This window comes from Amborella trichopoda, chromosome 5 (assembly GCF_054954075.1).
Source record: "Amborella trichopoda isolate Santa Cruz 75 chromosome 5, AtrichopodaSantaCruz75HAP2 v2.0, whole genome shotgun sequence".
In the NCBI taxonomy this organism is placed as follows: Eukaryota; Viridiplantae; Streptophyta; class Magnoliopsida; order Amborellales; family Amborellaceae; genus Amborella; species Amborella trichopoda.
The window spans coordinates 9,958,488-9,985,059 of NC_142340.1; the positions used below are offsets into that span (position 1 = coordinate 9,958,488).

A 26,572-nucleotide genomic window follows, 5' to 3' on the forward strand; every position below is an offset into this window, starting at 1 on the left:
GTCAGAGAGAAGCACATTAAGAGCAATCTGCCACATGCTAGGGTGACAATAAGCCTATCTAAGTTGCACGTCTCATGATTGAGACCATATGAGACTCATGGTTAGGGATCCACATGTGCCCCTTTGGTTCACAAGGATGCTAGTAACCATATCATGTGATGTTTTGACAACTATAGTATCAAACTATCGATTGGTAGACTGAGTTATCATACTAGTTTTGATGCACATTAGTCATTCCCTATTGTCCATATCATAAACCTCATTCGGAATAAAATCAATCATTCACACATGACACGCTTATACAAAAGTGACAATTCATACATGGGAATATGCAGATTAAATATATCGGCCACAAGTAACTCAATTCCAGAGAAAGCCAAAATGTTAATAAAGACTTCCATTAAATGGTTCTCAACCCACTAACCTGCCTAATCTTATCATGAGATGTTTAAGAAACCCTTTATGTGTATGGACATCATAGGGTGTAAGCCCTAGAAGAGGATCTCGCCAAGATTCCTGAATTGTTGCAAGAACCTAACACGAAGCAAGTAGAATCAATATTAAAATGCATGGCCATGTGTTTGAGCAATTAATGGCATTCAAGCAAATTTGCTAATCAAGCATGAAAGAGATTGCCAAGTCCTAGTAGAAAAAGGAATGTGCATCCATGTAAACAGAATTCTTAGTATCAAGTCATCAAGACTTGAACAAGGATTGACAATGCGGGAAGATGATCCTAAACAAACTCAGTGCTTTCAAAATATAGGAGGTATGGTAGAAGTAATCATGCCCAACATGAAAATATATATCCTTGCACAAAGGATCGCAACCTTGTAAGGATATATATGATGCCATATCACTAAAAACAGAAAAAATAAATAAATAAATAATGCAGGCATTACAAAAACAATTGTGTGCATTTTGAAACCCAAAACCACTTCACTGTCAATTACATCTTCCGTTCATGACTGCAGCTCCCCACAAAAATATTAATGATAATAGCAATAATAATGGTAACTATAATAGCAATCGACATAGAGGTGAAATAGACAAGAAGAGACAAGAAACTATAACACAGGTGATCAGATTTTTGATAAATATAAGCCTTTCATCTTTATCCTAGGATGCAGCCTATCTCACAAATGCAATACGTGGATATCTAGATGACACAATCATCTTTAGTTGCCAATCAGTGGAAGAAGGGTAACATTCCATTTTATGTCTGAAATGCTTTGAGTTTGGCTGACTATGTAACTTGGACAGATGTTACACACCAGTGACACAATGTGCGTCTGATGCTTCTACTTATCCTTTCCTTGGAATGTCACTAGGAAACAAAAGTTACATGATAAGGCCTCCCTTTCTTCTATCAAATGACATGCAAATGTATCTACGTGGATATCGGATGACACAATCATCTTTAGTTGCCAATAAGTGGAAGAAGGGTAACATTTCATTTTATGTTTGAAATGCTTTGAGTTTGGTTGACTATGTAACTTAGACAGATGTGCCTGGTTCTTTGTACAGGTCAACACACCAGTGACACAACATGCATATGATGATTCTACTTACCCTTTCTTTGGAATGTCACTAGGTAAAAAAAGTTACTTAATAAGGCCTGCCTTTACTCGATCAAATGACATGCAAATGTATCATGTCAGCAAGGCCAATTTCAGGGTGTTGTTTCCGATGTGGATGTTTGCATTGAATGCGGACACACATGTCCACAACAATAACACAAGTGATGTTTGCATTGAATGCGGACAAAGATGTCCCCAACTATAACACAAGTTCTTTATCAAAAAGTGAATCTAGCAAAGACTGATATTAGAATCACCAAAGTGAGGACTAAAAGTATTGGGAGGTGGTGAAAGCTATGAAATGGGGAACTGATGTTCCACTTGGATCTTATTTAAAGCTGGATATTATACAGCAAGCCTAGGTATACTTGATGCCAGCACCCAGGTAAGTGAAATTCAGACCAGAATGGTCACTCAGGTTCAATTACAAGTTCCAAAAGTGGTGCATATTTGGGACTCACAATAACATTCAAGTCTAGTTACAGTGGTTTTAAATGGCAACCTATGAATAAGAAAAAGTACCACAGAAATGATGGGGTTATGATTAAGACAAAAGGCCATCTAAAATCAGTATGCCAGATCAGGAGTTTCAACCTAGTTCTGATCACACAATAAAACATCTGGCCATAAGAAAAAAATCAAACTTTCAAAGCATAATCATAAGCATATAGGTACAAGATAACCTCATTATCAGCAGATTTGATTGGAATTCAAGTATTCAAACCAATTCTATCAGATTTCTTAGTAGAGCTCTTCATTTTGACCAGGAAAGGGAAGTAGATTGGCTCATTGGCCAATTTGAGGGAAGTCTTGGGGTGCATATATAAAAAAAAAGATTCCAAAAAAAGTTGAAGTACAATTAGATTTTTCAAAAACATATTTCAATATTTTGGATATATTTTCCATAAAAATTTAGAACAATCCAGGCATATTTCCAATATTTTGGAACACATCAGGTATGTTTATGATGCTTTCCAAATGATTTACTTCAATTTGGTCTAGGGGATGAAGCTGAAGACATTAGCGCAAGCGAAGTGAATCTGATAGCACTGCTTGAAATAATCAATAATGATAGAAGCGAATTTTGTATTGTGGGGAAGGCTAGAGAAGAAAGCTCAATCTAATAATAGCATTTGTTGAGGTTGAGCAGAAAGTAGCATCATTATCAGGAATTCAGCATAAAAATTATCTGCGACTCCAATTAGCAGAATCTTCACGTTTCATGTTTATATGTGTTCAATTCATGAATTGATCTGGTTAAAAATTAAGTGAATATGAATCTGGGATTGCACAAATTTACCCTTCTCTTTTTCTTTTCACATCGGTAAGTTGGATGTGAGATCAAGACCATCGAGAGTGGCGCTCATAACCTAACATTCTAACCACTAGAAATCCAGCAGAAACTCGAACTTTTTCAATGTTCTGATGTCATATGTCTTTACAGACTGACACATCACCCAACTGGTAGGAACGATGGAAAATCTAGTTTAATTGTACCTCTGTGGGATTTAGAGAAAACTGAAATTTTAATGTGCTCCAATGCATCAACTCATTAATGCTACAGAGAAAGTCCAAAAGTCTCACAGTAGATCTTTGTGCAATATTCCACTGAAATTGAACAGTTTTAAGAAGCAATGTGGGAGGAATCAGCGTAGACCAGGTATAACCCAAACTCTGCATTTATTTAAAACATTAGAAAACAGAGTTTATAATCTTCACTTTCTCATTGATCACAAATAATCAGATTATTTAAAGTTAAAGGCTATGTTTTACTCCGTGCTTGCATACTTTACTTTACTTATACTCACAAGAAAATAATAAAAAAGAACCTAGAATATGATAGGCAATTTAAGATAATAATTCTAGTTTAGAATCACTACTTTGACATCCTAGCTGGACAAGTATTACATCCCTTGTACCTTATTGGCAGCTTCACTTTGCAATAAGCATTTCTCAATATGAAGAACCTTATCAAAAAAGCCTGGAGCATGCAGTCCCAATGCATAGCCATTACCATTGCAATTGTCTTCCTCATGAAAAAGGGCTCGAGGGAGCCATTTCTTTGTTCCAAATGAGAATTCCATCTGCAAAACAAGAAAAATAAATAAATTGTATTATTATTAAGCTGCAGCAACACTATAAAATTTTAATTCACTTTGTTCCAGGTACAACTTAATTTTAACATGTCCAAATTAATATGCCTTAAGGAACTTATGATAACACCCCACATAAAAATAGTAGCATGGCTTATTTGCAATCTTGCAAGCCAATCTCAAAAATGACAGATAACCTTCCCATACATAGAATCAAAAAATGTTAAAGTATCGTCACCAGACATTGGCACAGCACAGGCATTAGTAACGAACTGGAATGCTGCAATAAAAAAAAATTTCCTAGTTATTTGCATTAGAACATACATAATTAAAAAAAATTCTATGCAGTTGGAATGGAGCAACAATAATGCTCTAGAAACAATATTCACAAAAATTTGGTAAATACAATAAAAATTTGGCACAGAATTTCAACATTTTTTTTTAATCAGTTAACTTGCACAAAGTTTCAACAATTTAACATTTGAAATGATTATATCAATAAAAAAAACTCATTTGTTGAATCCATTAAACAAGTGGATGTGCATGAATTAATATAAGAAGGGTGTGGTTCTATAAGGTTGCAACCTGAAACAATCCAATTAAGGCGCACCTCCAAATTTTATCATAACATGGAATTTTGGTGTAAAACATTCTCAGGATTATCTCAAAATCTATTTTCATATCTAATTATAAAATTTTAAAACTCCAAAAATAGTTAAATATCAAGTAGATCTATAAACGTATGAAAATCTTGAAAATGGACGGTCTAGATAAGGTGTTGCAAGATGAACTATTTCTGGGACTCAATCTTTTTTTTTCATATTCATATATCTCGATGTCGAGATGATGAATTAGAAGACTTTTTAACATTAAAACAACCTTTTCCGATGGATTTTTGAGGTGCATCTGCAATTCTACACCCTATATAAACTTTTTCCATATAATAATCGCAATGCACATTATGTTGGGTAATTAATATAAGAATTGCAATTCACATTATGTTGGGTGGTATGATTATTGGGTGCAACCATGTAAAATTTTCATGTCATATACTACCCATACACCAAGAACACAGAGATTCACTAAGCAGCCAGTTGATGCCATTGAGAGTGTTGTTAATAATAATCAGCAGACCAAGAAAAAGTTCCTGAACACCCTCATCACATGAACTAAATCTCAAGCTACTCAAACAAACCCACAGACCTCGGAAGAGCCTCAAATTATTCAACCTTAAGACGAACCCTCCATCTTCTGCTTACTGAAAGCAGCTTATAATCTCGAATGGGGCCACTGGAGCCGGTTTAAGAAGTTTGGTGCACATGTGATCACGCAATGGTTTGTTGAAGGTGATCATGATTCAGCCATGTTTGTTCCCACATCATCTAAGGCCATGACCTTTTATACTGGACATCACAGCCATGCTTGTTTTCCCAATGCACCCTCAGGGTTTAGTAATTTGGCATGCAAACTATGGAGTGTATGATCACTTTTCTAGAAATTTTAGGTTTGTGATTGAGGATGAGGCAGGCACTGGGGACTAGATATCTGGCACTATTGAGGATTGCTACTAACATTGATTCAAAAAGCGGTCCACCCAGCGCCTAGGCAGGATGGGGGGCCTAGGCACACCGCCCAGAACTGGATGGGGTGCCCGCCTAGTACCCGCCTAGGCAGGCGCCTAGGGTACCTGGGCGAGCGCCCAGAAGACTGTGCCCAACTAGGTGAAAAAATACCATTGGGTGGGGTATTTTTTGGGTTTTTTTGTTTGGATTATAAAGAATGCATGACTATGCATATTTTGTACAAAATATGTACCTAAAACACAATTACTGGACACCATTTGCCCCCTTTTTAACCTAGGTCTGCCCAGCGTTTTTTGGAACACTAGCTAGTAACCCAATGCCTGGGTGATTGATTGTTTTCAGAGGTTGGGGGATCGGGTGACATGGTGCTTGATCTTGGCAGGGATCTTCGAGATGATGAGATGGGAGAGTTAGCAAGATTATTGTCTGAATTGGAAGATATTTATGTGCAAGGGGTGGATTGGTGGGTGAGGAGTTGGAAAAGTCAAGGATGGTCTACTGCTAGACTCCCTCTTATAAGATTATATTAGGTGATGATGGCCACTTATCTCATTTGAGGGTTTCTTGAAGTGTCCAGGCTCCACCCAGAGTTTAGATGGTTGGCGTGCTCCGGAAGTACATTGACGGTTGACCACCTTGGAAGGTGTGGTATGCAGATTCCCAATATGTATATTTTATGGCAAGCTGAGGAGGAAATGGCAAGCCACCTTTTATTCACTATAGTATGGTTTGACCATATGGGTGTATGTTATTAACCTCTTGGACAAGCAAAGGGTGACCCAGCTACACTAGAGGGCCCTATATTGAGGTGTTTCTCATGGAAATCACACCTACAGGCAGAGTGATCTGGCAATTGAGCATTATGGCCATTTGGTGAATTAGGAAAAGCAGAATGCTCATATTTTTAGGGATCAAAGGGTGCACAAGTTGGTTCTCAGGGTGAGGATTAGGAATATGGTGATCTTATGAGGGTTTCAAGGCCATTGACTTAGACAAGGATCGGAAGATTTTGGCCTTATTAGGTCCTGCCTTATATAGCCTAACTTTGCTTGCTTTGGTGGAGGGTGCTACGAAGTTAAATTTTGATTAATGTTCATGGGGTAAGCAAGAAGCAGCGGGTACAGATGTGATTTTTAAAGATGACAGAGGCAGGAAGTTTAGAAGCCATCAGACACATCGAGGATATGTGGTTTTACATTAGCAGAGCTTCTTCATTGCTTACAGGTCTTCAGGTCTGTTACTTCCATTTAAGGAGATGATAAGTAATAGAACGGAATTGTATCAACGTCATAAGTTGGGATCACAAAGAGTCCTATTCTGTGGATGTTGGTTGTGATATTCGGTGAGATCTTTGGCATTTGTGACAATAAGAATGTGACCTTTGAGCACATTATCAGGGGAACCAGCCAGGAGGCTATGAAGGGGTTCTTCGAGAATCACTCTATGTTGACATAATTTTGGTGTTCATAATGAACAAATATGGATATCCTAATTGCTTTCTTGGTTGCTTTCTAATCCAAGGTTTTTCGATTTCACAACAAACTATAATCAAAATTTTATTGTTCAACCCCGTATCAAAGATGATACAACTGTTGATCCTCCAATGGAGCTCAGTGTTAAGCATGCCTCCTGCTAGTTTCTGCAACTACAAAGTAATCAGTTAACCGTTCAATGAAACTAATTGTACAACAAGATAATAGACTTTTGGCACACACTGTCTTTCATGCTGAGATCCAGTTGATGGTGACTCGTTGGTTTGGTCAATTCAAATTAGGCATTTAGTTCGAGATTGGGATTCATGATACCTCTATTCCTCTTACATAACCTTCTTTATTCCAAAATCGTGACCTCTTGGTGACAAACTTATGTCTCCAGTTGAGTTAAATGAGGCATTTGATCGATCTGGTCCGTGCTCCACCACAAGATATGGATTTGTATTATCAAAAACAAAAAGGAAAAATAGCTTTTTTTTGTTGAAGATCCTCTCATCCCTTTGGAAAAGCAAAAACAATAAATACTTCCTTGTTCAAGTGCCAGAACAGATTCAGAAGCTATGGTCGGCTCACACTGCTGATCAGATTGCTTGGGTCCTCTTTCTACGATCTGATCATGGTCTTCAAGTCAACATGACAGCAATGAGCCCTGTCTTCCATGAATGACCAAGCACATTGAGGTTGACTATCAGCTTCTTGATTACACAGTGTCCTTGACTCGTGTTCCTGTTCCTTGCAGTTTACCAACTTGTTCCCCAATACTCATACAATTGTTCAATACGATTTGTAAAGCCAGCCTTTAAAAACACAGTGACTCGAGCTCAGACTTGCCCAAGTCACTCAGACCCAGCAGGGTATCGGCTTTGAATGAAAAACCATCAGACTCACCTGAGTCTGACCGGACTTGCTGTGTTAAATTGTACAGAAACTAGGAGACTTCGAACAAGTCGAACCACTGACTCGGGCTTGAGACCCTAGCAAGCCCTGACCAGAGTCGAAGTTTTAGATCACTGCTTGAAATAATTCTGGATGCCCCTTCTTGATGCATAAGGATTTTGAGAATGTTAAGCTCCCTTTACTCTTTGGCTTTACTCCTTATCTTTATTACTTACCACCACCTTAATGTGTTCAGTAATGAAAATATGATGACTCTTCTCAGTATAGTTAGCAATTTCCCTTCAACTTACACCAATACCTCAACAGGTCAGCTTTTCAAGCGAGAATGGGGCTGGGTTCGTGGTGATAGTCCCACATGAGCCACAGTAAAAGGTCACGGCCCCCATTTCTATCTAACACTTTCAAAAAAATTGACTCTTTCCAAAACGGGTAGGGGCTTGTAATCCCTACTGATCTACCCAAAAAGAAAACTGATTAGCTTTTCGAGCAGTAATCAATCAAAAGCATAATCCATGGTTTAGAAACATAAAACTGTTTCTTCTTTTGGGACCGGGGGGGGGGGGGGGGGGGGGTTGTCAGCTTATGACTTTGCAAAACTGATTGACTGAAAGCAGTGCAAAATAAATAAAAATAAATAATTTATTACTTATTCTGGGCTCCTAGTACCCTGAAACAAATTTAAAAGAGCTTTTTAATCAAACCATACAGAAGGATTATAATCAATTGATGATCATACTAACCTTATTCCTGTAATGAAACTGAATATCACATGGAACAATGGGTTTTACGACATTTGCAAATTCTGGCACTCTAATAGGAAACCTTCCCACATGAATCATCAACTCATGGACTTGTTGCTCTTTAGCTCTAACCTGTGCATCATATAAGAGGTTTTGTGTCTTGCATCCTCCACAAATCTCAGCGTATTCACATGGGGCATCTACAATGTCCCAATGAGGAGAGACAGTCTGCACTTTTTTGACCTACAAATTCATCAACACAGAACAAAATGCAAACAATGTGAATGAGTACACTAACGCACAAGAAAAACTCTCATCAGAATCTAATAAAGGAATTCATCAAGCAAATTATTGAGCAAGTGAATATAAAACAAATGGCACGTAATGGATTTCCGAAAAACTCCAAAAGTTCATTGTATATAAGTATTATACAAATCCTAGTGAGCTGAACGTATATGAAATACTTTAAAAAAAATAGTGGAGTTCTGTTTTTTTTTTGGGTAATTCAGTGGGGATGACGAGCCCCTACCCTTTTTTTGAAATCGTTAGTGGTTTTTGAATGAGTTAGGTGAAAATGGAAGCCTAGACCTTGGCTAGCGCACAAGTGGTACTACCACCATGACCCCAACCCCAATCTCTAGTGTAGTGAGTTTGCAATGAAAAGCTCTCCATGACATTAAAATAAATACAAAATCCATAATCAATCACTTACCATCGAAAGTGACAATCAAATCAAGAGCAAAGAATGGATTTGCAATAAACTAAAACTGCTCACTGTTTACGAAGTCAGTTTGCAACTCTATATCTTTTTTTCTTTTTCTTTTTTTGAAACTAATTAACTGTTAAATTGAACGAAATTGAATACAAAACCACTAGAGGTGGTAAAACAGCAACCCACAAGGCGGGTGCTCAGAGTACAACGGGGAGAAGAAAAAAGTAAAAAAAGTTTGCCATTCTATATCACTAGCCAAAATTTCAAAATTAACAACTGTAGATGAAGAAATTATAGTAGAAGCATCAGTAATCACCTAAAATTATAACTTAAAACCAAGTATGGTATCAATGTAGCATTTGCATGTTTCTTAAGATTAAATAATATAATGAGTCAAGCACAAGACATTAAAAGATAAATGCAAGTGGGATATACATGCACATAAGAGTTTTAAGAATAAAATATAACAAATAACCGCGATTATGCCGAAAGCAATAAAACATTTTTTTTCTGATATTAAAAAATAAAATGTACTAATAATATTGCCTGAGAAATGATTGGTATCTACTATTACTACAATCACTGTTCTATTATTCTTATTGTTATTATTGTTCTTATCATCATCAAAAGTTTGAATGGAACAGAAGCCTCTTCAGATAGTTCTAAACTTCAAATTCTTCAACAAAATAAACAATGAGTAACCATAGAAAGAAAACCCAAACTAAAATGAAAAATACGAATACAAATAAACAGCAATCAAGTAGGAAAGGGGCTGGGGTCTCGTGGTGGTAGCATCCCCATGGGCAGTTACCACATCGTGGTATCCATTCCTACCGCTGAAACCTCCAATTAACACCTTCAAAATGTAACTCCCTAATCTATTGAAAAAAAGGGTAGGGACCTGTCTACCCCACTGAATTACCCAAAAATAAACAGCAATCAAGCATTGCATTACTCACATTAAAGTAACTACTTCATAATAACAAATCATAAAACACTAAAAATATAATATCAACCAAACCTCAGCATAGTTTCCCTTCTTTCGAGAGACACGCCCAATGAACCTCTCACCAGGAAGAGCACCATTACACATCACCACAAAACCAGTTTCCAATACCTTGCACACCCCTATCCCCTTAAAAGCTAGGGTTTCACAAACAAGCTCCAATTGCTGGCCTCTTTTAGGGAAAAAAGATGGAGAAGAGGAAGAAGCAGCTTCTTTTGCAGAAACTGACGAAGCCTCCTCTGAAAATGAGAAGGAGCAAGCGCAATGAAGTCGAGAGAGAGGAGACCTAAGAGGAGGCGGCCATAGCCGAGTTGTTAAGCGATGGAAACCAATGGTCGCCATTGATAAAGAAGCTCTGAGCTGCTTCTTGTTAACTCTGCTTCTGGAATGGCAATCATGTAATTAACAGGAGAAGTGTACTGTGATCTTCATGACCATGGGCTGTAGTCATGAGCATCATAACCGTCAAATATGAGATTTAACGGTGATGGAAGGAGATTGGACCAACCATTATAATCGTGTTTATGTTTTGGATGGTCCGCCTCTTTTTCACTGACTCATCCTAAAGATGGACGGTTATAAAGTGTATTGTTCATAGATGAAAGGTGCATAAAAAAATACTAAAAAAATTCTATTTTAAATTTTACAAATTTATTTTTCTTTTCATATTTAGGATCATCGATGATCATGAGGATCATAAACGACAAATATGGGATTTAACGGTGCTGGAGGGAGATTGGACCAACCATTTTAATCATGTTTATGTTTTGGATGGTCCGCCTCCTATTCACTCACTCATCCTAATAAAAAAAATACTAAAAAAAATCTATTTTAAATTTTACAATTTTATTTTTCTTTCCATATTTATGATCATCGATGAGGAATCTACAAACAAAAAAATTAAAAATTAAAAAAACAAATATCTAAAATTAATTTTAGTGGGGGCTGCATATGTACATATGAGTCGGCTTAGAAACCCCATTCCAAGGACTATTTCATGAGTGAACGGCCACAAGAGTCGATGACTTACAGACATTTACCCTAAAGATGGATGTTATATAAAATATATTGTCCATAAATAAGATATGAACGGTGTATAAAAAAAAGCTAAAAAATTATCTTTTAATTTAAAATTTTATTTTTCTTTTCGTGTTTATGATCACCTTGGCTTAGATGATGAATGTAAAAAAATAAAAATAAAATAAATAAATAAATCATTTAAATGAATTTTAGTGGGGGCCCACATGTGTACTTATGAGTTGGCCAACTCATAGAAACCCATCCTTCACAAATAGATACTTGCTCAGTATATGCATTGGATTTTAAGTATTGGATTTTAAGTGTGGTTTGTATAAGGCAGAGGCTTTAAGCAATCAACATAAGGCGCACCGTCAAATAGTGTTGAAAGATGTTATTTCAATATTGGAAATTTTTATGATAGCCTGAAATTTTATTTTCATCTCTAATTATAAAATTTAAACCTTCAAAAATAGTGTAGATTGAGCATATCTATGAACACTTTAAAATCTTGGAAATTAACGATCCGAAAATAAATTACAAGATGCACTATGTTCAATATTGAAAATCCATTTTTTCTCATGTTCATGCATCTTGAGCTCGAGATGACCAATTTGAGGATTTTTTGGTATCCAAACAACTTCTTTTAGTGAAAATTTTGAGGTGCACATTAATTTGATTGTTTTGGGCCTCGCCCTTATAAAAATCTTTTCCTTGGATATTGATTCTTTTATGGGGGAAATTTTAGATATCAAAACAATCAATCTAAGGTGTATGCTATAGAAGTGAGGGACACCTCAAAAATAAGTAGAAAATGTTGTTTCGATATTGGAAAACTACCTATTTGATCATCTCAACCTCGAAACATATGGATATGAGAAGAAAAAAAAAAGTTTATTATTATAATATATTATTGGGACCTCTGTTTCAGTATTTTATTTGTATCTTTTTTTAATTTTAAATTCCATAATTAGGAGTAAAAACATATTTTAAGTCTTATTACAAAAGGGTTTGAAGATGTACTTTGATGGTTAAAGTACGTGGCTTATATAAGCCAGACCGTATCTTAAGGAAAAAAGTTTTTATAAGGTTATGACTTTATACTATAGAAGTAAAGTGCATAGGAATGGGCTCAAAGCATAGGTAGTTTGGGTGGCACAACACGATGTCATGAGTTCAAAGCACAGGTGGTTTGGGTGGCACAACACGACGTCATGAGTTCTAACTTTCAAATAATCTTCACCTAAGAGACATGAGCTTGATCTTCCAACAAAAAGAACGTACTCCATTACTACCAAAACAAATACAAAAGGCATCCCGAAAACCTTCCATAGATAAGTGTTCCCTTATGTGACCTCTAAGTCGATCTCTAAGTGGTTTATTATTATCATCATCATTATCATCATCATCATCTTGAATGAAAATAGAAGCTTTCAAATCGAACAATGTTGATAGCAGAATGATCAAGATCCTATTCAATAATGCAGACTCTTCAACAAAATAAACAATGAGAAAACACAAGAAAAACTATAACTAAAATTCACAATCAAAACCACAAGTACCAATAACAACAATCAAGCATTTCATTGCTCATATGAAAGCAGCTAAATCATGATAACAAAGCATCAAGCAATCGTAAATATGATTTCAAACAAACCTCGGCATAGTTACAGAGAGATACGCCAATGAACCTCTCACCAGAAAGAAGGATAAGGAGGAGGAGAAGCAGGGGGAGCTTCTTTTGCAGAAACCAAGGAAACCTCTTCTGAAAATGACATGGACCGTGAGCAATGAAATTTGAGAGAGAAGCGGCCACAGGTCAGCTGCAGTGTTCGTTGGATCGAACCGGAACAATTAACCGGACATGAGCCCAGAAGCAGTTTAATCGGTCTAACCGGTAAACCTGTCGGTTAAACCGTTCTAACTGGGCAAGTCCCGGGCGGTCAAAAAGTATTGGAAATACAAAAAAAAAAAATATCTACTAAAATATGAAAAACATATAAAGAATGATTTTAACCGAACACATTCGAATGAAATTGAAAATTAATGAAAAAAATAGATTTTAACAAATTAATTTTTAAATTAAAGTGGGTATTAATGACAAAAACAATTTTAAATTTTTTCCATAATGTAAAGAATATTAAAAGATGCATTTCAAACCAATTTTCTTATTTTTTAGAATTTTAAATTATTTTTTTGATTTTTTTTTTTAAATACCTGTCGATCACCAAAACTGCCCAAAACTAAAACCTGCCACTTCTAACCGGGCGGTCAAAAAGTGTTGGAAATACAAAAAAAATGTATATATCTACTAAAATATGAAAAACATATAAAGAATGATTTAAACCAAACACATTCAAAAGAAATTGAAAATTAATGAAAAACTAGATTTTAACAAATCAAATTTTGAATTAAAGTGGGTATTAATGACAAAAACAGTTTTTAATCTTTACCATAATGTAAGAATATTAAAAGATGCATTTCAAACCAATTTTCTTATTTTTTAGAATTTAAATACATTTTTTTTATTTTTTTATTTTTAAATACCGATCGATCACCAAAACCGCCCAAAACCAGAACCACCACTTCTAACCGGACGGTTAGTGGTTGGATCACCCAGTTTTTCTAACAATGGTGAGTTGTTTAGCAATGGAAACCAATTGTGGCTGCTGATTAATAAGCTCTATGCATCTTCTTGTTAGCTCTGCTGCTAAATGGTTCGAGAGTAATTCTGGCTCTTTGGAGTGGCAATCATGCAGTTAAAAAGGAGAAGCGTACTGTGATCGTCATTAACATTATGGGATGTTGTCATATCATTACCGTCGGATTTAACCGTGAAGGAGAGAGATGGACCAACCATTCAAGTCATGTTTATGTTTTGATGATCGACCTCCTATTGACTCATTTTTTAATGGAGGTTAAGAAAGGAATTGTGTCGTCAAAAATATGTTCATAGGGCTGCATCCTATCAAAATAAATAAATCCTTACCTCAAAACTCGCTGAAAATTGCAGTTATGGATATGCAAAACCTTTAGATCAATCATCTCGGCTTTGACCATTATAGTTGTGAAAAATTTTGGGATTTGAAACCCTAAAAATAGTGTATACTTGGTTATAGTGGAAAATCGAGAGAATGGAATTGGCTGTAAACAATATTGTAACACATTATGTAGACTATAATTTTGCCTTAAAAATAGTGTCCATAAATCTACATGATATGTACCATTTTTCAGCTTTAAAATTCATAAACGGTATTGGAATTTGATTTAAAGCCATCTTCGAGATTTTCAATACCAAAAGTGCTTTTTGAAAGAATATTTGAGGTGAAGCTTTGCTTTGTTTGCATGAAGCTCAGTGCTTAAAGAAAGCGCATCCTATATATGTTGGATTATTTATTTTTTGAAAATTTTTACAAATATAGGAGGAGTCTATGTAAGTTTCACGAGTACGAGAATATTGTATTTGGTAACTTTTTTCTTCAAACAATTAGATTTTTTGCTGGAATTAATCCAAGCTATAAATTACCAAGATTTCTTTTGATCAAATTAAATCTAAAGCCTAAGATATCCGTTGCAGTCTTTTCACTAATGGCAAGTTTCAAACTTGAAGATGTTTCCCTTCAAATTACATAATTCTAAGTAATTTGCATATTTCGTCATGCAAAATATGTTACAAAATCATAGGGTCAAATGATCACAAATTATATTTAAGAGTTTACTTTTAAATTTTTATTTCAAGTAGGCAAGTCTTAAAAAAATGTTAATACATCCCCAATTTGCCCATGTTCAATATTGGGAAGATTTAATAATTAGAAGAACTTTGATAATTTTACACCTAAATAGGCATTTACATAATGACAAGAGTACCACGATATTTACATCATTTGATATAGGAGAGTGATTTCATATCACCATGTCATTGTAATATAATCAAATCACAATTTTAAAAATCATATTTGTAGCACTTGTAAGTCACAAAAAATTGCACACACTTCATCCCAATTATGTAAAATTCAATTTGCATCCGAGATATGGTCAAAATGAGTCCCCCTCCAACAATGAATCTGAACCATCAATTTGGTGAATTTCAAAATCTAGGCATGTATGAACTCACAATTATTTTTTCATTTTTTAACATTGCTCATCTAATGATATAAAGCCATCTAAAAATTTAGAAAAGTGAAAAATATTCTAAAGCCTAGATCTAAGCATCTCACCAAAATTGATGCCCTATGTTAATTGAGTTAAAAAAAATATCTACAGTGTGTTTTCAATTTTATTTATTATTATTATTTATTTATTATTATTCATAAAAATCAATAAAGTGTATATTTTAACATTGGGGTCAAACAAATATATCTAACAAAGATAGATTGCCCTCACGCTTTCTCTCTCTAGAACCACAGTGAGAGTAGCTACTACCTTGGAGTAAGCTATTGCTCAGAGCTTGAGAAGGCCTGCGAATGGGAGGTTTGAAGGCATCGTGAGCATTAGGTAAGTAGGTTTAGCATCTATGCATCAATAAATTTTATAGAAATCAAGTTTTAAGTATTGAAAGTGGGTAAGACGATAGAATGAAAACTATGACTGAAGATAGGTTACAGTGAGATTGGAATCTCAGATTTGTGCCTCTAAATACCATGATTGATCGAGCAATGTAAATGACATTTTTAATCGTGAGAAATTGTGACATAGTTCACTAGTAATACTAGTTAAGGAGGATTGTATTGCATACCATGAGACAATTTATCTTTGTTACAATGAGGTCACAATTACTCCTAGCGACTAGATGTCAAATTGGATGGTTTGGAGGTGAGTCACAATGTTCGATAATTTTTTTTTTATTTGTAACTGTGATTCTAATCAATGACACTTTCACAACCAACCCATTTGAAATATGAAGATTTTTTCTCTCTCTCTTTATATATATATATATATATATATATATATATATATAAAAAATTAAAATATAGTCTCATATATTTTATATTTACATTTAAGTTACACTTTTGAAAGCATAAAATATAATTTTAATTAACCGTTATTTGATACATCAGATTACGTTCAAATTTAGTATGTCCATATTTCCAACAACCAAACACCTAAAAAATTTTCAAAAAAATAAAAGATAATAAATAGCCAAAATACTCATACAAATATTTTAACTTATAAAACAAAATACACTATGCTCGAGATCATATCCTTAAAAAAAAAAAAAACCATAACTTTATCATTTGTGCACTTGAAAAAAAAAAGAGTCTAGAGATTGAATAGAGATCATCCAATTTTTACATGATAAAATCTAAGTGTTAAAAAATTCAAATTCTATATTTATTTTTTAAGAATAAATCTATAGTAATTAAGGAGTGGTTCCCAAAATTTCAAATTACAAAATCCTTCAAAATAGATAATCTAACCCAAGGAGCATAAGTAAACTATGCTCATGAGGGAGCACGCACACGTGCTCAATGAAGTATATAAAGTTTTTTTCAATGGAAAATTGTTTCATGTGGGCTCGACTGCATTTCTACTTATGCGGTTCAAAAATGGATGCAAGTAAGTGTTTTATCTAAAAAATAGATTTATTAAGAGGCCCGTATTTCTACATATACGAGTTTGGCCATATAGAAACCCGGTTTCTATGCGGCCAAACCCGCATATGTAGAAATTTGGGCCTTTAAATAAATCTTATTTTGAGATAGACTTTCGGACTTAATTTTTAAGTATATGTAATCCCTAACATAGAGATCATGAATATGAAAAAATAAATAACTTTTAAACAATAAAAGTAACAATTATAGTAAGAAAACATTTGGACCTTTAGTTTTCATTATTTTTAGATGGAACACCTACTTGATACTATCTTTAAGATGGACGCTTTACACTTTCGTGACTGCATATGTAGAAATGCGGTCCAGCCCGCATGAAATAATTTTCCATTTGTAAACGAATTAAAGGTTTTTTCTGTACATTTCCCTATATAATGAGCAGGGTCTTGCGCCTCGCGTGAATGTGAAACCCTAATTTTTGGCCCTCCCCTGTATCATTCGAGAACCATAAAGAAGAAGAGCTTGATCGTTTTCACACAACCATGGGTACCGTCTCTCTCTCTCTCTTATAATTCTACGATTGCAACTGTAGATTATGAAATAAACCCTAATCTCCATTACTTCCAGTTGCCAAACCCCAAAGATGGTCCTGTTGTTTGTCATACTGAACGCGCCATACCCTGGTTTTGCTATGCCTTTGCATGCCATGTTCCCTTTATATGCTCCCTCTCTCTCTTCTTTGTGTACAGAACCAGTATTACTGTCTGCTACATTATATCTCTCTCTCTTTAATATTGCACTCTCTCTAAGTGTACAGTTTGTGTTTTCAGGTAAGGTTCACGGATCACTGGCACGTGCTGGGAAGGTGAGGGGCCAAACCCCGAAGGTTGCGAAACAGGATAAGAAGAAGAAGCCGAGAGGGCGTGCTCACAAGCGCATGCAATACAATCGACGTTTTGTAACAGCAGGTAAGCAATCTTTGTTTACAATTTTTTAAAATTTGTGAGGCAATTTTTTTGGGACGAAATTATGGGTTTTATTTTGTTTGTTCTTTTTCTTGAGTTGATTTAGTTTTACGTTTATGTCATTTGGTTTTGAATTGTTTGTGTTATTTTGCTTGCAGTGGTTGGGTTCGGGAAGAAGAGGGGACCCAATTCGTCCGAGAAGTAAATTCAAGAACATGAATTTTTGTTTACTTTTTTATTGGTTTTTTAAGGGCTTTTTTTTTCTGGACCTAGATGTTTAATGGAATTATGGGGCATTGTATGTGACTTTTGTTGGTTAAGATAAATTGCCAGTAAATGCCTCGACTCTATTTAGAAATTGGAAAATTGCCCTTTTTTTTTTCTGGCTTGGATATATCTTACTGGAAAACACAGTGATTGACGTTGCGATAGTATTCTTTTAAGCATCGCCTGTGGCATGATGATTCCGAACTTTGCGATCATACTTGTTTATTTTGAGCTTGAGCCCTTTTCGAGTGAAACATCTTGACTTGGAATTCTCAGGTTTTAATCTCGAGACTTTCCTGTTCTGCCGAGGTGCTTCTCTTTTCTCTCTCACTCTCTCTATCTTTCTCTCTCTTTTTTTATATATAGATAGAACAATTAGGTAGATGGTTGTGTCAAGTTGCATTATACATTCTACCAAAAAAGAATAGAGAGAGTCCCTAGAACTTCCTCATGAGGCAATCTGTGACATTATGGGCTTCTCTGACTACAGGAGAGTAAGAGATAGTTATCCCTTCTCCTCTTTTGGGGAGATTAATCCTCTCTGATATTTGTCAATCTCCAAAGGCAATCTATATCTTCATGAAACCACCCATTGATGTCATGTGAATCAAAATTTGCAAGCAATGGGCTTGAGAAAATGGAAAAAGGCTTTTAAACTTGTCAGAAAGCTCTGGATTTTGATTCTGTAGATTACCTTCTAATCGGGCTACTCTTGATTCCTTTCATCTATAAATATTTGGATATAGAAACGTGTTACTTCAATTCTTTTGAATTTTTGAGCTGCGTTCTTCTCGGTCTGGCATCGTGCCTAGTCTTGGTTCTGGAATTTCACGATGATGGTTAGTATGTCATTGTGGGGCTGCTGTTATCAGTTATTATTTATTATTCCTTCTGAAATGCAGCTTGATGGCATGGGTTTCATTGAGGTTCTTTTAATCTTTGTTTAGGAAATTTAGACCATATGTTTATTAATTTGATGTGTTATGCTACTAATGGTGAGTTTTTGATAAATTTTAAGTATCTTGTGTACTTCTGAAGTGACACTTCTGTTTCTAATGCTAGGACGATCACATCTGATATTTTGGTTTGTTTTGGTATTATTAGTAGTCTGAAAATTCAGAGTGCCTATAGAAAACACTGCTCAAATCAGTCAAATTTAGAAGTGTTTTAAATGATTCAATGGATATATATCTACAACTTATACCCTTCCTCTGGGGCCTGGAAGGGTATTGTCACCACTTGTGGTGATTTTATCAGGGAAACTCTGTTTGTTGTGAAAACTCTGGAGCACGATAGGCTGTGGCGGGACATATGCTGGGGCTCCACTTTAGAAGGCCCTTGCTCTAGCTTATTCACCCTGGCCTCAGATGAAAATATTTCATTTCCACTGCCTTGTGAAGTTCTCGGTCCCCTCTATGTACAATAATTTGAACACCCTCAACAAAAACGCCTGTCACAGCAAACAAGCACTAGTCTATCCCTATTCCACCAAAGATCCAACGGTTCATTGGCTGGTTATTTTCAAGAAAGCTTTGACCACAGACCAGATTCATAGGAGTGATTTCATTCCTAACCGTTTTGTCCTGCGCAAAGGAGAGGAGGAAACTTGTTTATGAATGGGTCTTTGTGAATGGTTGTGGGTTTTGCCCAGAAATGTACAACAGCACTTCTTGGCCTATTTCTCTCCACCATCCCCTATTGCTGATCTTTTCCTTTTCACTAGCCCACCATACTGGCTTCTATTTCGATTATGTTGCGGCACTAGCCCATCATACTGGCTTCTATGTGGATTATGTTGCTGCAGTATGACAAGTGCATTTTTGAGAATAATGAAAGTTGGTGTGACCTTTTGGCCAAGATGAAAGCCACTGTTACCTGTTGAGCCCAAAACCAAAGGACTTTTTTGGTTGGTCCATGAGTTTTTTGTTGGGGCATCTTTCATTTGCCATCTGATGACTGTTTAAAGATCCTACTTCTTGTTGCTACTGCCTCCCATAGTCATTGAACTCAACTTTGATGGATGCTTCATAGGCAACCTGAGCCTGACAGTGAATTCGGTCCATGGTTATCTTTTGGGGACCCACATTGGTACATATGAGTCCGGGTACTCATAGAATCTGTGTCCGATAAATAAACACTATATTCAATCTCGCTCTCTTTCTCATGTCCCAGTATGGACAATTGCAACCTAGTATGAACCAGCAAAAACCAGCAAAGGGATAAATTTCATCCGCAATATCTTTCCTGCATGAAATGGCAATTCTCAGGCTAAGAAACTAGAACAACCGGCCGCCACACTTTTTCAAAGTAAGTCGAAGAGAGGCATCATCAATAACCCAGATCGATCAAATCTTTGGAATTTAGAGACGGGAGTTTATATAGCCAAGAAGCATTGGAGGCCTATTGGTTCAACTGTCATCTGCTGTTAAAAAAATGGGGGCTCAAGAAACAATTAACCAAAATCGATCAAATCTTCAGAAATTAATTAATAACCCAGATCGATCAAAATCTTCAGAAATCTAGAGATGGGAGTTCTATTAGCCAAGAAGCCTTGGAAGCCCGTTGGTTCGGCTGTCACCTGTAAATGGGGCTCAGGAAAATGCTTGGGCATTGCGTAATGCCTCTACATAGCCTATAAGACTCCATACTTCTTAGGGGTGTTCTTCAATGGCCACAGCAAAAATGACCCAATTTACTTGAGTGAGTTAAGGGCTAAAAAACCAGGTGAATTGGAAGGGTTCCTTGACCAATAAGGGCGTGAAACCTCAATGAAAGTTGGAGCGCCCCTCCATTTTTTTACTTTTTGGGTAAGTCAGTAGTAGGAATCGAACCCAAGACATATCGGTGCTAATCGAACCCAAGACGTATCTGATTCCTAAAATTGGAGTTTCCAGAGGGAGAATGGTGTGGATAAAATTTGAACTTGGAGAGATTGAAGATGATATTGATGTGCATATAATTACATCAATCAAAAAACCATAGTTGGGTCTTCATAATGGAGAAAAATGTAAAAGACCCCAATTTGCTCTAATGAGGAAAGAGCCCCATGAGAGAAACTGTACTTTCTAGACAACGAAAGGCTTAAAACCTCAGCAAAATTAAAAGTTGTAGAGAGAGAAGGGCGGAGGTATTGATATGATTGACTCCATGGGAAAATCAAAGTCGGTTCATCGAAGCAAAGAAAATTGAGAGTGGAGAAAGGGGGTGATGGGAATTTGAACCAGGACTGTTTGATCTCTTTGCTCATGTTATGGCTGCCGACTGGTTGATCATAGATGTCCAGATCAATGACTCACCCTGGCTTAGCAATCATTTGGTTTTGGGGAGTGCATAACAAGGGACTCTTGGGGCAAAAGGGCATCTGACTTTATTGTAGAGGATATCATAGAGTTTATGTATGATCTTAACAATTAAAAAAGAATGGATGTATGATCTTCATTCCTTACTGATGCAAGGTGCAACGGACTTTCAAGCCCTTGGAGGTAGTTGCCATTTCCTATTTTTAATCTTTTTCTATATGACATTTGTTTCTACTGTTAATCAAACTTAGAAGGGGGTTTCATGACATTAGGGATATGGCATTGGAATTAAGTCTAAATTGCCTGTTCTTCAAATTTTAGTCTAAATCTCAGAAGAGGATCTTAGAAGGGGAAGCTGAATATAATTGAGGTGGAATATAATTTTCCCGAAGGTTCGCTTTTCTCACCGGAGATCAGGTCTAGTGTGTCATGCTGTTAGAGCCTATGCCTTTGTGGGCCGAGGTTGATTCAAATGGACAATGGCTCCGGTGTTTTTTGAGTTTTTTTTGTTAGATCGACTGATATGGTCGAATGGGACTGGTGGAAACAGGGAAATGAAGCAGCGGGTGAGAGTAAAAGCTGAATGGAGTGGCATAGGAATTTAAAAAGAACAATTGTTTCGTCGTGCAGGCTTGACAAATGCGGTTCAGACGTATAAAGCGTCCATTTTAAAAATGGATGCACATAGGTGTAACTAACTTTCTGTTCAAATGTTTTCTTAATATAATTATTATTTCTAGTTTCTAAATTTAGTTATTTTTTCATATTCATGATCTCTATATATTCTCTAAAACTTAGGATCACATTGTATTTAAAAAATATATTTATTGCCAAACCCGTATTTCTATATGTGGGCTAGGCCGCATGCAAAGCATGGCCATTTAAAAATTTGTATAATTTGTGTCTTCCAAAAACCGACTTCAGAAACTGTGATAAAGTGGTGCTGAGGAATGTGGTTTCTTTATTTATGGTAATTATTATTATGTTTTTACTATCAATTGGAGACATATTTGGTTAGAATGATTATTTAATTTAAGTTCCTAAAGTTGTTTATCAAGTACTGAGTTGCTTGAAACCAGCGTTTAAAAACCTGGAACCATCCCTTAGATCGTCGACCCATTGTACTGATCCTGATCAACCCAATTGGCATTCTAGCAAAAAAAAAATGAAAGAAAAAAGATAAATAAATGATCGAAGAAATAAGAAAAGTTGTATAGATCCATATTCAAAATTTGATGATTAAACTAACATAACTTTTGAAACAAATTTGTTTTGATAAATCACAAATTAGGGAGAATGGGGCTGTGATTCCCAACGGTATCAGGCTTGTGTGCTGCTGATTTTTATCCGAATCGGTGATTTTCAAAACGTTGCTAAACTACTAAAATTGGGATGAAGCGTCGATGTCTTTTTTTTTTTTTTTTGTTCAGTCGAGGGTTATTTCCTTGTAAAAATTTCCTTGAATTTCCTTCTTTGCAAGCTTTGGTGCTCTCTTGGCGCTGTCGATTCCATAGTGTAGCTTAAGTCCTTTTGCTATTCATCCAAGGGCAAGCTTTTTATGTTTCTCCTACAGCATAAAACTTATATACTTCCGTTTATCCAACCATCCATTTTGAATGGAGGGTTAAGATTGTTCTAATCACAATGTCACGGCTCTACACTATTTTATTTTTTTTTTCTTCTATAAACTATTTTGACACCAAATTTTAGGCGTCCAATCCTCTATTAAACTCGAACTAGTGAAAAATATAAAAAAATTATTTTCAATAAAATAAAATGACTAAAATACCCTTGAAAGTTTCAAGGAGTATTTTAGTCATTATATTTTATCAAAAAAAAATTTTCATATTTTTTTATAGGTGTGCCGCAATGAGAAGATAGTACGTACAAAATTTCATATTCATGCAATATTTGTAAAAAAACGAAAAATAAAATACCTTGAGGCGTCAGATCTAAGATCAAACAGAGAGTGGCTCTCTCGTTCAAAATTGGACAGCTCGATGGTAAGGGAAGCATAGATCTTCTATGCTGTAGGGGAAGTATAGAAACCTTTCCCTTCATGGAAGCCCAATTTTTGTTTGGTGAGGATATCATGTAAAAGCAGAGGTTTCTATACTTCCCCTCCACCATATATAAGATACATGTTTCCCCCTCTGTCTAGCCTTCCAATATAGATAAAGTGAGCCAGTCACCATTTGATCTAGATCCGACGTCTTAGAGTATTTTATTTTTAATTTTATTTTTATAAATTGTATGAATATAAAATTTGGTACGTGGCATCTTCTCAATGGGGCGTACCTAAACAACATATTAAAAATAATTTATCGATAAAAAATAATAACCAAAATACGCTTGAAATATTTTGGTCATTTTATTTTATTGATAATATATTTTTTACATGTGCGAGTTTAAGATAGGAGTGGACGCCCAAAATTTGGTGTCAAAGTATTTTGTATAAAAAAATTAAAAATAAAATAGTGTAGAGATGTGAGATTGGAGTCATCTCAAATGTCCATTCAGAATGGACAGTTGGATAGAGGGATGCATGTAAGTTTTATGCTATGGGTGATATGGGTGAAGATCAATAACATTTTCATTTCATCGATAGTTATTTATAAATCTCAGCCTGATAAACTCAGATACAATTATTACAAAAACACAAAAACACCCTTAAACTATAACTACCTCACCAGCATTAACGCTACATGAATTAGCCAAATTATCAGCTTCCATATTACATTCTTTAAACACATGCTCAACAGAAGTGACAAAATGTAAACAACTTCCATATTGTACATTTATTCCCCCTGGGGAAAGTTGAGATTTTTTTGATTTGAAATTTTGAGATCATTTAAGAATCACTAGATGATTATTTTTAGAACAAAATTGAACTGAGTTCCTCAATGCTTCAGCGGTTCCCATTGGAAGTTAGATGGTCTTTGTTCAATCTTAAGATATTATTTTTGTGAGATGTGTACAAAGAGAGATATGAAAAACTTCTTCATTTTGAGGTTATTTCCTAGGTCAAAGATGTTACATTCCCAAGATGTAGGGTCTCAAAAATACTCAATGGGTTCTTGCCAGAGGGATTAAATAGATAGTAATTTCTCTCTCTATCTCTAAATTCCACACCTAGGGTTGGCAACGGGCCAAGGCCCTGGCCTGACCCGGCTCAGCCCTTAAACTGTTGTGGCTCGGCCTTGGCCCAACCCTTGGGCCCTAGCCTAGCCCTTCGGCCAAATTTTGTGCCCTATGCCATAATTGTTTGAGGACCAAGCCAAGCTGGTCAACCGGCCCATGGCCAACCTATCTCAGCTCGCACCCTACCAACTCTAGTTTCCCAAACGCCTCATAAATCATCCAAGTTTCTCCTTTCTTTTAGGATGAGGGGGATTCCTAACATGGGTCTTTCACATATTAGTTGGCCATAACATAGCAAGAAATCGGGAACTTTTGCATATCATAGTGCTGCAGCCCTTTCACTTCGTAACTCATTGGAAATTGCAATTCATAAGAAAACCTTTACATCGAGTATCTTGACTTCAGCATTATGGTTGTGAAAAAAAAAAAAAAAATTTTATGTTCTAAAACTATGGTTATTGTAACAAATTATCTAGATCGTCCATTTTGCCCTAAAACAAGTGTTTATATATTTGTAATACTTGTATTATTTTTTGAGTTTAGAAATTTTTTGTCAGTGTTGAAAATTGATTTTAGAGTCATCATGAAGATTTATGATGCCGAAAATGTTTTTTGGACCAAGAGTTGAAGTGATATTTTTTTTTTATCATAAAACCTAAACCTTATAGAAACCTCATCCTATACCAAAATGAAACAAATGGAAGTTGAAATTATGGAACTCAAAAGTTTAGAAAATGAAGGGACACCCCGGGATTGATACCCCCAATACCCCACCAAAAAAAGCACATGGAATCCCAACATTCCAAATGAAGTTCAGTGGAATCTCTACCATAATATATACATACATTTAGTAGGGTGGGGCCCAGTTAACTGGGGTCCCACTTATCCTGTTTTGTGGTTCAGAGCTTGCGTGGAGCCCTTACAGAGATCTATGACTTCATAATGAATTTTCCAGACATGGGGGGAGGTGGGGTTACAGACACTGGGTCTTGAGGCACCATTAAATTGGGGCTGGCAATCAGCCGGGTAGCCCGGTCCCAAAAATCAAAGTCCTGGGCCACATAATATGGCCCGTTGGCTGGGTTAGGGGTGGGCCTCCACTACTCAATGGCCTAGGCAAGCTAGGCCTTTAGTAGGGTCACGATAGAGCTGGCCTAGTTCGACCCAAGCTGCCCGGTCTTGATAGGATGAGGGTTGGGCTTGGGCCATGGCCTTTTCCGCCCCATATGAGCTCGCCCTATGGGGACCAGGACTGACCTGCCCTACATTAAATAATCCTACGTCTCTTGGAAACATGTTAGTTACTGGTACATGCAACATGATATTATATAGGAAAATTGTTTCATACGGGTTGGATCGCATTTCTACATATGCGGTCCAAAAAGTGTAAAGCATCTATCTTCAAGATGGATGCAGGTAGGCGTTCCATCTGAAAATAATGGAAACTAACGGTCCAAATGTTTTCTTACTATAATTATTATTTTTAGTTTTTAAAAATTATTTATTTATTTATATTCACGATCTCCATGTTATAGATTACATGTCCTTAGAAATTAAGTCTTAAAATCCATCTTAAAAATAGATTTATTAAAAGGCCTATATTTCTACATATGCGACCTTGGCCACATAAAAACGAGGTCCTATTACATATACCATCAGACATTTTTTTGAGAAATTTTTTAGTAGTCTAAGGGCACGTTTGAGAAGCCATGGCTTCCTATTTTTAATGTTGGTTTGGGTGCTGCAGCTCCCAAAAAAATGTGTAGCACTCCCCGTTATCAAATGGAGAAGTACCACTACTTCCAAAAATCAAACATGCTATAAATTTTGGGGACGTGACCCACGAGCCTAGGGACCAACCAAAAAAGAGAAAAAAAAATAAAGAAAATCTTGAATATGCACCCTAAAAATGCATGAAAAAAAAACCTTAGGATGGTACGCTGACTTTCAAATCTAAGTGTTTAGGTACTAAACTCAACTCTTCTTTTTGAGTTCTTTATTATACTCTGGTGATTAAAAAATGGGTCACAAAATTTTAGATTTTTTAAAAATATAATATATATAAATAATGACTCAGAAAAACAAAAAAAGAAGAAGAAGCAGGAATCCTCCTTTTACGTCGTTGGCCCTAGGGAGAAATTGTGAAGGTTGCTTGCGCATGACCATTGCATAGGAGGCCCAAAGAGGAAAAAGATAAACTGCTCACAATTATAAGTTTGTGGGTAGGGGT

The 26,572-nt window shown here is 35.8% G+C and overlaps 2 protein-coding genes across 8 annotated transcripts in view; one reads left to right on the plus strand and one right to left on the minus strand.

The window, feature by feature from the left end:
* The window catches only part of LOC18443678 (RNA methyltransferase family protein), a 35,677-nt gene extending 25,087 nt beyond the window's left edge, over positions 1-10,590 (minus strand). For 6 of the 7 annotated variants that reach the window (XM_088867403.1, XM_088867407.1, XM_088867404.1 and 3 more), the window contains exons 1-4: positions 10,120-10,590; positions 8,387-8,629; positions 3,500-3,664; positions 425-534 (exon numbers count right to left, since the gene is read on the minus strand). In XM_088867403.1, coding sequence (XP_088723529.1) covers positions 425-534; positions 3,500-3,664; positions 8,387-8,629; positions 10,120-10,446 — 845 coding nt within the window. In that variant the 5' untranslated portion in view covers positions 10,447-10,590. Of the gene's footprint in view, positions 1-424; positions 535-3,499; positions 3,954-8,386; positions 8,630-10,119 lie in introns of all 7 variants that reach the window. The other variant, XM_088867405.1, reaches the window with a different exon arrangement.
* A 6,577-nt stretch (positions 10,591-17,167) lies between these two features.
* LOC18443677 (small ribosomal subunit protein eS30z/eS30y/eS30x) lies at positions 17,168-17,993 on the plus strand. The gene is made up of 3 exons (XM_006853859.4): positions 17,168-17,216; positions 17,501-17,638; positions 17,794-17,993. The coding sequence occupies exons 1-3, from the start codon at positions 17,213-17,215 to the stop codon at positions 17,838-17,840; spliced, it is 189 nt and encodes a 62-aa protein (XP_006853921.1). The 5' UTR covers positions 17,168-17,212; the 3' UTR covers positions 17,841-17,993.
* The last annotated feature ends 8,579 nt before the right edge of the window (positions 17,994-26,572 follow it).

Coding starts and splice junctions, on each gene's coding strand:
- LOC18443677 (XM_006853859.4), top strand. Junction 17,639..17,793: donor TCGACGTTTTGTAACAGCAG/GTAAGCAATCTT, acceptor TTTTGCTTGCAG/TGGTTGGGTTCGGGAAGAAG.